General features: G+C 37.3%; 1 protein-coding gene across 1 annotated transcript in view; it reads right to left on the bottom strand.

The window, feature by feature from the left end:
- Window positions 1-12,908, bottom strand: part of LOC141433734 (lachesin-like) — a 113,281-nt gene extending 100,373 nt beyond the window's left edge. The window contains exons 1-5 of the mRNA XM_074095827.1: window positions 12,904-12,908; window positions 12,655-12,783; window positions 11,385-11,407; window positions 5,028-5,134; window positions 4,795-4,939 (exon numbers count right to left, since the gene is read on the bottom strand). Of these exons, the coding sequence (XP_073951928.1) occupies window positions 4,795-4,939; window positions 5,028-5,134; window positions 11,385-11,407; window positions 12,655-12,783; window positions 12,904-12,908 (409 nt within the window). The remainder of the gene's footprint in view (window positions 1-4,794; window positions 4,940-5,027; window positions 5,135-11,384; window positions 11,408-12,654; window positions 12,784-12,903) is intronic.
- Between the last annotated feature and the right edge of the window lie 365 nt (window positions 12,909-13,273).

Here is a 13,273-nt window from a genome sequence, read left to right as displayed (position 1 = left end):
CATACGTTTTATGGGTAAGGCCGCGAATTTTGACCAATTTGGACGTTTCAAATTTGGAAGGCTGATAAAAAAAAACTGATAACACCTAGAGGTTTAATTTTTTTTTTATTATATGACACGATATAAACTCTCAAGGTCGCAAATGAGATAATTGATTTAAAACCCTTTTAAAAAAATAATAAAAATATATTACCGTCCAAAACGTAACGAAAATTGACTATTTTTTTTGACACGAGTACTTAATACCTTATTATTTTCATGCTATTTAACTTCTCATGATCATGATTTTTGTTTAAACGAAATTTTATGATATAACGATAGTCCTACCGATTGCGGAATCATGATAATCAAATAATTTCATGTTTATATTTATTTTTTTTCACGTGCCAAAAAACCACGTTTTCGTTACGAATACTTAGGTGACGCTTTTTTAAGCTACCTTTAACGCAATTTCGGTAGAAATTTGTTTTTGTACACTGGCAACTAATACTCTAATAGGGCAACATCGATGAGATAAATAAATCTCATCAGTTTGTTGACAAACAGCCATCAAAAGTGACGCGGAGGTTTTTTTTCGAAAAAAACGTCGAAAGTGCTTGTTCGATTTTAAGGGTAAGTAGTGATTATTTTTAACTGGTTGTTTTTTCATACGATAGGGTAATCTTTTCCATGTAAGTGGCATGTGTTATTATGTTCAAAATGTCGTTATTCACCATGATAAACGATTTTTTGTATAAAATACGTTACACTTTCGTTACGATTACGTTACATTTTTTACAAAATGCTACGTATTTTGTACATAACGTAACGAAAAAATGTGGTAAAGGGAAGTTCACACAGAAAAATTCTAACTTACACCAGTTTATTATTAGGTTTCCAATGACTGCACGCACAGTAAGTTAGTTAGATGGATATTTTGAAGTTAAATAAATTTTAATCTGTAGGTGCAGGGATCGGCACAAGAGAATTGTGGCGAGTTCTGTGTTCACGTCCTGCTACATGCATAGCGTATTTAAAGTGAGAGACAAACGGAGAGATTCACTTACCTACTTAGTTCATTTGTTACCTAAACTTAATAATCATAAAAATTTATTTCCAAAAACATCTTTTTACATTGTCCACTTAACTAAGATACTACTTCCTAAATTGGTAAAACCTGTGATTTAGGGGTTTTGGCCATTTCTTGAGGTATTTAATAGCTTGTACAGTCGAAGTCACAAGCATGCTCACAACTAGGTGGTAGGACCTTGTGCAAGGTCCGCCCGGATTGCTACCACCATCTTCCTCGCTAATCCTGCCGTGAAGCAGCAGTGCTTGCACTGTTGTGTTTCGGCGTGGTGAGTAAGACAGCCGGTGAAATTACTGGCACGAGGTATCCCATCATAGGCCTCTAGGTTGGCAACGCGTCTGCAATACCCCGTGTTGCAGATTTTTATGGCGGTGGTGATCTCTTACTCATTTGATCGTTTGCCATCCAGTCGAATAAAAAAAAACCACATCCAAATTCGTTATGCTTATAAATGTGCACCTTATTTCAGTGTTAGAAGGCATGTAAAGATACACTTTTGGAAAGATGTTCGTCAACTAGAGGTACTATTCTACTTCCACATTCTCATGTTTAGCTCTATAGATCTCATATAGGACAATTTAAGGTCAGTATTGTCAGAAAGTATGTAGTAAAAATAAAAATCTTCATTTATTATATGAAATGTATTATTTTCATTATTACGTTCATCTAATGGGAATTTTTACCGTTTGATCTAGGCTTTATAATAATTTGCGTTAACGTTTTAAGCCAAAATCACGTTTTTTTATGTTATTTCTATGTCACATTGGTCAAAATTCGCGGCATTACCCGTTATAATAAAATTCCAAAAAAATTAAAATGAAACAGATACAAAATTCAGATCTATTGTCAAGAAGACATTAATATCTAAGGCGTATTATAAAGTTAATGATTATATCATGGACAGGGATATTTGGAAATAATTCCGATCCGCATTAGCGATCCCTTCAAATAGCGAACCTACTGTGTTAAAAATAAAGTTGTGTTAAATACTTGTGATGTATAGATATCATTTAATAATATTGTAAATCTGTTTAAAAATATATACCTCGTTAGTTTCTTGCCGGATTCTTCTCAACAGAGGTTTTTCCGAACCGGCGGTAGATTTTTTTTGACATTCATAAGTGCTTGTTATAGCCTAAATTGAATAAAGATATTTTGACTTTGACTTTGAATAGTTGCTAGCGCGCCTAATACGAGTATTAAGTAGGTACCTGTATAAAAGGTGACAATTGTAGTCGCTTTCATGCTGACGTGACGTCAAAGAAATGTAGTATGCCTTCCACAAGGGGAGCAAAGAGGACAGAAAGCATTATTTGCGTGTACTGTACTTGTGTTCAGAACACGTTTTTCGGTTATTTTGTGAGCACATGACAATATAAGCTTAGAAAATTATTTCCTTGGTCATGTAACGAACGAACTTAAAAATCCGCATTGAAATTGCCCACCCCCCCCTTTTAAAAGCTACGGTGCCACACACACAAACACACAGAGACAAACATAGCGGTCAAACTTATAATACCCCTCATTTTGCGTCGGGGGTTAAGAAAAGGTGAAAAAACATTGTCATTTCAAAGTTGAATATCTCAAAAACATCCTAACCAATTTAAATTAAACATAACTAAAAACCGCCACAAGGAAATTTCCTTTTTCGTTCATTATGCCAATTGCTTACCTTAGAAAATCTCTAAGTATATACCTGTTTTTTTCTGTACTGCTCTGTGTTGGTGTGCAATAAAGAGCTATTGTAATGTATTGTATTATGATTCCCTGATCAGGAGTATTATTTTAATACTGCTCGATCGAATATAAGCCAAGATCAATGCCGAGCTATAATACATCAAATTTCATTCTAATTTGCTCGACCGTTAAGGCGCGTTTATCAAACAAACATCGAAACTTTCGCAATCATAAGAGGGGATTTTCCATAAAACTCGTGGTGAAGCCTAAATGTAAATGTTTTTAATTGTTTTGTGGACCATACAAACTTTGCACGTTTATTAAGCTCCTACAGCTTCCCGTATGTTATTTCGAGAACGATTTGTTAAAACGTAGAATAAAATATTTTTTTTTGTTTTAAAGCCATTAGTTTTAAAGTTCATCAAGAGATTAATCAGATTTACGAACGCTTTTTTTATTTATTTAAACTGCTCATTAAAAAAAAGCGTTTATTAAAACATGAGACTTACTTAGTACATTTTTTAGTTCCTGCATACGAAGGGTTAAGAGGTTACGGAGCTGACTGCCAAGATTCACTAGTTGGGGAGTTATTCTGAAAAGAACTACTTATAAACTAACCTTATCAACTTACAGTGCTTTCATTCTAGCATGGTGTGGTGACAGTCTGTCAATATCACAGACTAGAGAGTGAAAGCGTCGAAACTTGAGTCGATTGAGGTTTTGGGGAGGCCTATGTCTAGCAGTGGACGTCTTTCGGCTGACATGATGATTAGTGAAATTCTAGATAGGAATATTATTTGCCACTTAAGTAAGGCTAAACGGAATTAACAAGAATGTTCGTTACTTACTAATTAATGAGTAGGTACCCATATAATTCAAGATCAATTAGGTCCCATCACCAAATGATTCTCTGCTGTTACATTACATTGTCGTATTGCATATTACGTTTCTTCACTTAATTGTGCTTTGAATTTCATAACTTGATTATAAAAATCTGAAAGGTGTAATTTATTTATTTTGTATAACATAATATTTTGTATGTTCAAATATTTTACGCCAGCCGTATTCAGGATACAACTGAAAATTACTTCCATATATTTAGACCGCAGTAACTTTTGTTGAGTAAAACGAAACGGTACATCAAGTGTCACCCGCACCATGCTAGAATGGAAGCACTGTAAAAAATTGGAAAATCCCCGACATTGTCATTTCGTAGTTCGATAACTCAAAAACAACTGAACCAATTTTATAGAAACAATGTTAATAACCAACCACCTAAGCTAATAACACGTAAAAAACCGCATCGTAATCGTCCTACTTATTTGAGAGCTTCGATGCCATAAACAGACAGACAGACTCTTTTTGCGTCGGTTTAAAAAGGAACCTTATAGTTAGATCATGAATTTCGGTCTGTATTTTCGTCTAGCTCTATGTACGAGGAGATACTTTATCATGTCAGCCGAAAGACGTCCACTGCTGGACATAGGCCTCCCCCAAGGCTCTCCATTCAGACCGGTCTTGTGCTTTTCGGATCCACCGCGATCCCGCGATCTTAACCCTTGTTGGAGGCCTACCGACAGCTCGTCTCTCGGTCCGCGGACGCCATTCGAGAACCTTTTGACCTCATCGGCCATCAGTCCTGCGAGCAATGTGCCCCGCCCACTGCCACTTCAGGAGATACTTATAAGAACAAAATCATCGACATAGCAAAGCGAAGTAGCTCGTTAAAGTGGCTATGGGCAGGCCATATAGCACGGAGCACGCGTTACTGTTGGGGCCGAGTTCTCGAATGGAGACCGCGGATCCGCAAGCGCAGCGTAAGACGTTCACCAACGACGGATGACCTGGATAATCAGTGGGTTCACGGTGGATGCAGACCTCTTTGAAGCAACTGGAGGTCCATGGGGAAGGCCTTCAACAGGCGTCCTACGGCTGATGATAATCTGATCCGGCAAGTTTTGGCCATGGCAACAACTTCAACTTCGTTGGTGTCGCTCATGCGCTCGCAAGTGGCTTACGTAGCCAATCTTCTTAGAGAAGATCCTCACACAGTGCGGGGATTGCCGCAGATGGTCGGGCTTGCAGATTATCGCGCTTGGTATCTAGGTGACAGCGACGTCTCAGTTCAAAGTCGTGGACTTTAGCCTTCACCTTAGCTCTCCACTCCTGTCGGTTAGCGGCCTCGTTCTCCCACTGAGACGGGACTATGCTACAACTTTTCATGGTCCTCTTTAGCACGTCCTATGGCTGATATGATGATGATGTTGTCAAGGAAACTCACCTTATAGGTCCCGAGGTGCTCCACGACGCAAGGCAGACTAGCATCGCGTCCTAAAGCCACCGTCACGTTCGGGATGGGCTCCGAAAACCGAGGCTCTTCCGTCAACACTGCCGACAAACAATAGTAGATTGTACAACAAGAGCATAAAACGAGCCATTTTACCCGAGGTGTTCATGTAGTCAAGTGGATAGACAGACACGTCGAGGGGAAAATGGGTTTAATGCTCGAGTTTTACACTCTGCTTTTCACTTCGATGGCGAAGAAATGAAATAGCAACAGTGGAAACAATTGTTCACTTACTATGTAACTTTTATTGCTCATGCATATACAATACAATACAATACAAATATTTTTTATTGTAAAACAGAAATACTAAGCGATACAGAAAACAGATACACGGAGAGAAAATTACAAGGTAAGCAATAGGCTACTATTTATATTTTATAATAGGAGTATATAGGCTGGGGTGAATTATTTATTGATCTATTATTTATTGATTCGATTGATTTTTAGTTTTACTTAAATTAAAAAAATATGTAGAAACTTCTTTGTTTGTGGCTGTTTACACCTAATTGCCTTGGTCTTAGATGAAGATTTTACTTTATGCACTAGAGCATAAAAAGTATAGCCTAGACCCAGCATAAACACGAACTTTACGAGCATGAGAAGTAAAAATTTGATTACTTTTCTGTTCGCTGACAGTTGTTAAAAAAAAACGATAAGAATCATTGAATTCGGGTATTGTTCCACGTACCTACCTTGATTTTAGAATCATCTCGATATTTATTTTCGCCATGATCACGAACAAAACAAAACCAACATTCAAATCATACTCGTAAAATTAGTAATGGCCGCGATAGTCTAAAACATTGAATGATTATTAGCTCAATAAAAATGGAGCCCGCTAATTATTTTTACCGATTAAACAAATAGTTTTAAACAATACCTACTTATAAATTGCGACGATGACCAGATAGCTCAGTAGTTAGAGAACCTGATTCGATGCTTGTGGTCCCGGAATCGATCCTCGGTCGAGGCAGACATTTGTATGAAAAATACGAAATTCTCGAATATTGAATGTTTAATATGTATGTAGTTACCTATTTATGAAAATAAATAAATAATAATAAATATAATGGGACACTTCACACCAATTGACCTAGTCCCAAACTAAGCAAAACTGTACATAGTTACTTAAATATAGATAAATACATACTTAAATACATATTTAACATCAAAGACCCGAGAACAAACATTCATATTCATACAAATATCTGCCCCGGTCGGGAATCGATCCCGGAACCACAAGCTTCGTAGTAAGGTTCTCTAACAACTTAGCCATCAAGTCGTCAAGTACGTTCATCCGTTGCCTAGTACCGTCGTAGTAGTTAATTAGGAACAAAATGTACTTGCAAAATTTTACAAAAATCGGATGTTAAATGGGACCTGAAGAGAAGAACAGTTCGCAATCCTTTAAAAAGACAATAGGTATTAGACTTTTGTCTTAACTAAGATGGAAATGCTTCGCTCGCTCAATGAGAAACACTGAAGATGAAGCCACTTATATTTTATGTAATAAATAAAACTTAATAGCATTTAGTTAAAATAGCAACTTCGGCAAGAGCAGCAACCAGTCAACATCCACCAACGAGATAGACGGATGACCAGGTTTAAGACACGGGTTCACTTTGGATGTAGACCGCTTCCAACCGAAGCAACTGGAGATTATACCTCCAGCTGTTCCACACAGGGGGAAGCCTATGTCGGGCTAATGTGGTGATAATGACGATAAATAGCATTAGCGGGGTACAAAAAGGAATGGAATATTGCTGCGCAGTGGTTTTCGATAAAGTTAATTAAGTATCTCCAGTTAAATAATAAATGCTATAAATTGTAAATTGTCTCTGGTCTCCACGATACAGGCCCAGAGTCTAGTGTGGAGCCCGCTGAGACCTTTATTGTAACATTGTTATATTTCGAATAAATTCTTTTATTCTTCTCTTTATTCTAGATGAAGTCAAGAGAAAAACCTGCATTCATAAAAAACACAGGCTTTCCAGGCTTTGCTTATGTATCAGTTTTAATACTATTTTTATTATACCTTCTTAAAGAAAATATTTACATAGGAGGATAAACATCGCGTTATTTTGTGATCCGATGAATATTCAGCAATATTGCTTAAACCTATATTTATCTTTACGAAAAGGTATAATATCTGTTGGATCTATTGACAAGCTCTCATCATTTCTTTCCATTGTGAGAGAAATCTTTGATGATGCCATATTATTATTATTATTATCGTAGCCTCCAGCATTACAGACGTTTTTGGGAATTAATAATGCCTTCTCTCGATTATTTATGATGCTTTTCCACAGGTTTGATATTTTCTATCAATCCGTATTTCAGGGAATCGATGATTAAACCTAAATATTCATTGTAATTCATCTGTTAATCTTTCGTTGTTTTTTTTTAATTACAACATAAAAAACGGGCCAAGCGCGAGCCGAGACACGCGCAGTGCATGGTTCTATGCTAATAATGTATGGGTATCCCATATTGAACTTGATCTAATCTTAAAGTTCTCAAATGGAGAGAACGTGGATCAGCAAGCAACTTAGAACGTTCATCAACGAGACGAGATAGACAAATGACCTGGTCAAAGCCACGGGTTTACATAGGAAGCAGGCTGCTTCAAACTGAAGCCACTGGAGTCTGTGGAGGTATGTCCAACAGTGGACGTCTTACGGCTGATATGTTGGTGATTTGCTCATCATCATCATCATGTCAGCCGAAAGACGTCCACTGCTGGACATAGGCCTCCCCCAAGGCTCTCCAATCAGACCGGTCTTGTGCTTGGCTTTGGTAATTTACTAATTATTTACTATTACGAGGTAATTCGTACAGCCTACTGAACTGTGATAGTTTGTTGTTTATCTGGATGTCATGGCGATTTGTGTTCAAATTTGTTACCGGTCTGATGTTCCTTTCAAATTGGTTATATTGCCATTAGTTTTTTTTTTTGAGTTCGTAAGCGTGGACCAAATTGTAGCATGGGGTGACGTTACGGGCGTGCCGACACGTGGAACTTTAACCGGCTATCCATACTAATAATTATTATAAATGCGAAAGTGTGTGTGTTTGATGCTGCAGCCAGGATATCCAGAACACTAGTAGGTACACTCTTGATAAACCCATAGCAGATATATCGTGTTTGGATTCGTTTTGATAAGTATTTGATTCTACATACAATGCAATGGTGACAAGACGATGAGCTGATGCTGCAGCCAGGATATTCAGCACACTAGTACATTCTTTAAAAAATAATAGCACATAAAAATAATATTATTAGCTTATTATGTCGTGTTTGGATGCGTTTTGATCAGTATTTGATTCTGCATACAATGCAATGGTACCAACTCGATGAGCTGATGCTGCATCTAGGATATCCAATACACTATTACCTACACTCTTAAAAAAAAATTGGTACAGAGATAGTTTATGGTCCAGAGAGTGACAGGCTACTTTTTATCCCGGAAAAATGGATAATTCCCGAGGGAAAAGCCGTGGGAAAAAGCCAGTAACTTCATAAGTTTTTTGTGCATGAAAGACTACGTTTCCGATATTTCCTGATAATGTAACCGACGCATCAATTATAATTCGTTACTTCACTAACTAAGGAGATAATAATATCTCAATTTTAAAACACCAGTTGCGCCCGCGCGGTTTTTGACCAAATTAATTATTTCACAAATCCAAGGGTGTCTTGTAATCATAAAGTACGCCTTATGGCCCGTTACGCCAGTAAAGCAGGCGGAACCTTTCCCAAACTGCACTAACCGTAACCGGCGTAATTACGCCGAAGTGGCGTCGTAAACACCCACCTTCAGGAGACAAACTCATCATTTAAAAACATTAAGTAGCAGAATAAATAACCATTAAGTTTAGACGCTTGAGCTGAGCTGAGGAAATGGTTTGATTAATTATTTAACGATTCCTATTCTTCTAATAACCTAATCTAAAGTAGGTTTAAGTTTTTTTTCTAAAGGTTTATATTTCCTTTAAAGACCAGCAACTACAGACCAGTGCCTTTAGTGGTGGTGATGATCTGATGATCATTTCCCATCATATGATTCGCTTGCTCGTTTTTCTTCCTCTTATAATAAAATAAACTATCCAACTCCAAATTCTATGTATATTCTTATATACTGTCCAGGCTATTCGGTTGTGGAATTCCTTATCGATTGACTTAGGACGCGCAAGATGTTTGTCACTATTTAAACCACGGATTTAAATCTATGCTTAAGGAGCACTATCTGTCATCTTGTAATAATTAGCTTTTTTGATAATTTATTTATTTATTTGTTGCTGTTTATCACACTGCCCATATTTATTTTAGTCGTGTATTTTATGTACGATATAATATTGTTTGTATTTGTAGATGTTTTTTTGTTTCAAATTCTTTTACTTTTGATGCACCACCTGCTGTAAACTATAGTCCTTCGTTCTTTTTGTAAAAAAGGTTGCCTGGAAGAGATCGATCTTAAGCGATGAGGTCGCCTATTGCTTACCTTGTAATTTTCTCTGTGTATCTGCTTTCTGTATCGCTTATTATTTATGGTGTACAATAAAGAATCATTGTATTGTATTATATAAATATAAACGGTAACTCATTATAAAGAGAAACAATTTTTATTGTTTTTGTTTGTAGCGGATAAACACAAGCTGTCGGTAGGCCTCCAACAAGATGGAGCGACGACTTGGTTAAGATCGCGGGATCGCGGTGGATGCGGAAAGCACAAGACTGGTCTGAGTGGAGAGCCTTGGGGGAGGCCTATGTCCAGCAGTGGACGTCTTTCGGAAGACATGATGGATAAACACAAAAGCTATTGTAGCCGAATAAAAAAAAAGCTTCGGGAAAGCTTTATAAAATGCATGGGATGACTATGTTTGGACATTTTTTTTTCTTTTTTATTATTTCGGAAAATAAAAACAAAAAACACATACGTACTTAGGAATAAAACATTTCTTAACTTTGTTTTAAATTGAGTACAATACACAACACAATGACTCTTTTTGTACACCACAAATAGTAGATAAGCGAAACAGAAAACAGGTACACAGAGAGAAAATGAATAATAAAAGTAGTAGAATTAATTAATTGTTTTCATTTAAGGTCTTAAACAAGTCTTAAATTTCGTTTAATTGCTTTACATGCAAAAAACATTTACTATACTACGAGAGGATGGACATTTCTACAATAAGCATATACTTGACTTGACTGTTTTTTTTATTCGGCTGGATGGCAAACGAGCAAGTGGGTCTTCTGATGGTAAGAGATCAGATCACCACCGCCCATAAACATCTGCAACACCAGATGCCTAAGATGGGATACCTCAAGTACCAGTAATTTCACCGGCTGTCTTACTCTCCACGCCGAAACACAACAGTGCAAGCACTGCTGCTTCACGGCAGGATTAGCGAGCAAGACGGTGGTAGCAATCCGGGTGGACCTTGCGCAAGTTCCTACCACCTGCATTATTGAATTGAATCATTACCTAGTCAACAGAAACCAAACGCTTAAGCCCGGTTCACATTTATCTGTCGTGTTGGCTCGTGATGTTCTCTGTCTCTCTCTCTCTATATGCGCGTGATGCGACATTACACAAGCCGTCACAACACACTGCATCAGATAAATATAAACGCAACCATTATAAAATGTACGAAACCGATACCGCTCTGATGCGTCACGACACAACACGACAGATAATTGTGAACAGTTGACGAAGCAAGGATGATTGACAAATTAAATACAACAAAATTAAATACTACTGCTCTTTATTGAACATCACAAATCAGTACATACAATAAGTTTCGGAAAAGACAAAAAAAAACAGGGTAGACAAAAGACGTTCTAATCGCTTTAAAGCGATCTCTTCTTGAAAACCATTTAGATGTTATTAATCTAATACAACTTATCTAAAAACCCTGGAAATGTAGAACATTTTGACAGACTATTTGTTGAAACTTCAGTTATGTTATTATGTAGAATCTACATGTAGAAATTACAATAAATCTCCATTGCCGGGTCGAGTCCACGAGATACTCACACCCGCTCTGTCAGTGAGAAGATCCTTGCTTGGAAATATCTAGGTCTCAACATAAAATAACGCTTGGTATGTATTCAAACAATGTCATACATAGTAACCATTAGATGTTACCCTATGTTGTATGGTGCCCTATTAAATCTCATAAAAAAATACAATTTCAAAACAATAGACGCTGAGTCTTTGCATCAACATCAGAAAACAGATCAAAGTAAAATAATTCTTTAACAACAAAAGTCCCAAGGAGCTCCACAAGAGATCACATGATCCATGAACCTAAAACAAGTAATTAATTAGTCAAGTTGTACCTTCAAAATATTGTTTTCATCAAGTCTTTGAACTTCAATTTTATTTGAAAAGTTTCCTTGTAATTTGCAAGTTGGAATCTAACGTCGTCACCTTAACGACAGTGGACTATTTGGGGATTGTTTAGATTTATTCGTGTTTAGGTATTTAACTTAATGGTGGGTTGGATATTAATCTTGGGAGGGATTCATACTGGTAATTACTGTTTACATTTACAGTAAATAAGAAACATGATTCTGGAGTAACTGCTTAAACTTTACTCATACGCGAAATACTGCTTACTGCTTTAGGATGATGTTAGGACCGTCCGAGACATAGACAGTATTAAGTAAATTTTTGACATTTTACTACCTAGACATTTCGCGATTGGGACCGTCGGAGACTTAGACATTAGTAAAGATTGGACATTTTATAACTTAGACATTCCGCGATTTGGACCGTCCGAAAACGTGGCACGACTTACTCGTAGACGCTGTAAGAGATGAACCTCTAACGATGTGGACGCAATTTCGTTACTACTTTGACGTGAGACTCCGAAAGGCATTGAAGCAGAGCGTTCTATACTAATAACATTTTGTCTTTACACACTACAATACGAGTAGGAAAAGGTGAATCGAAATACATAGTTTAGAAATGATAATGATTTAAAGACAAAAATTATATGTTTAAAGAGGTCCGGTGTAAGTACCTTCATGAAGCCAATTAATGTGTCATTGCTGTAATAAAAAAAAAAAAACTTTCTTTCAATTGTTGTAAGTACGTTAAACTACAGTCATTAATCAGCGCTCGCTGACACAACAAGCATGCTAATAAAATGAAATAAAACTCGGAACGCCCCCCCCGGAAGGACGTGTCAGATATTTTGCACGCTCCGCTGTGGTAGATATTAATCTGGTGACTGTGCGTTACTATTTCAGTCATTAATCAGCGCTCGCGGTGGAAAGCGGGCTTAACAGATACGAAATACTAATAAAATAAAATAAAAAGTTGGAACGCCCCCCCCCTTGAACAATTCAACGTTCAATATCTCAAAAACGGCTAAACCGATTTTTTCGTACTTGGTCTGTGTATCTGTTTTCTGTATCGCTTACTATTTCTGGTGTACAATAAAGAGTCATTGTATTGTATTATACTTATGTAACCAAATAAATCTTCCTATCTCTCTCTCTCTCTCTTTCTTTCTTTATTTTCTTCGTTATGTCTACATATATATTTACCTTGGCATATAATGGTGATGATCTGTAGCACGCTGATCGCGAGGCTCCGGCAGGGACCTCGCCTGGTCATGGCGGCTGCGGCTCAGCACGTGGCGCGCACCCGGTGGGGCCTGCTCATGGCTGCAGTCGCTGCAACAACACGAAACAACATTACACAACACAACACCAAACATTATGCAACATAAGATGTTGCTAAAAGCCACAATGATGATTTCTAATCGGTGATCAGGAGATAAAACCACTTTATACCACATGGTCGTCCTACATTATTTATTGAAGTGAAGTTAGTTCTGTTTTTTTTTTAATATGACTCTATCCACCAGACAACAATTTTGCCAGTGTTTTTTTTATTCGACTGGAAGGCAAACGAGCAAGTGGGTCTTCTGGTGGTAAGAGATCACCACCGCCCATAAACATCTGCAACACCAGGGGTATTGCAGATGCGTTGCCAACCTGTAGGCCTAAAATGGGTTACCTCAAGTGCCAGTAATTTCACCGGCTGTCTTACTCTCCACGCCGAAACACAACAGTGCAAGCACTGCTGCTTCACGGCAGGATTAGCGAGCAAAATGGTGGTAGCACAAGTTTGACAGACAACTTCTAGACTGCAAAATTATTC

The sequence above is a fragment of the Choristoneura fumiferana genome, chromosome 12 (genome assembly GCF_025370935.1).
Source record: "Choristoneura fumiferana chromosome 12, NRCan_CFum_1, whole genome shotgun sequence".
Classification (NCBI taxonomy): domain Eukaryota; kingdom Metazoa; phylum Arthropoda; class Insecta; order Lepidoptera; family Tortricidae; genus Choristoneura; species Choristoneura fumiferana.
This window is presented reverse-complemented; position numbering and strand designations above follow the sequence as displayed.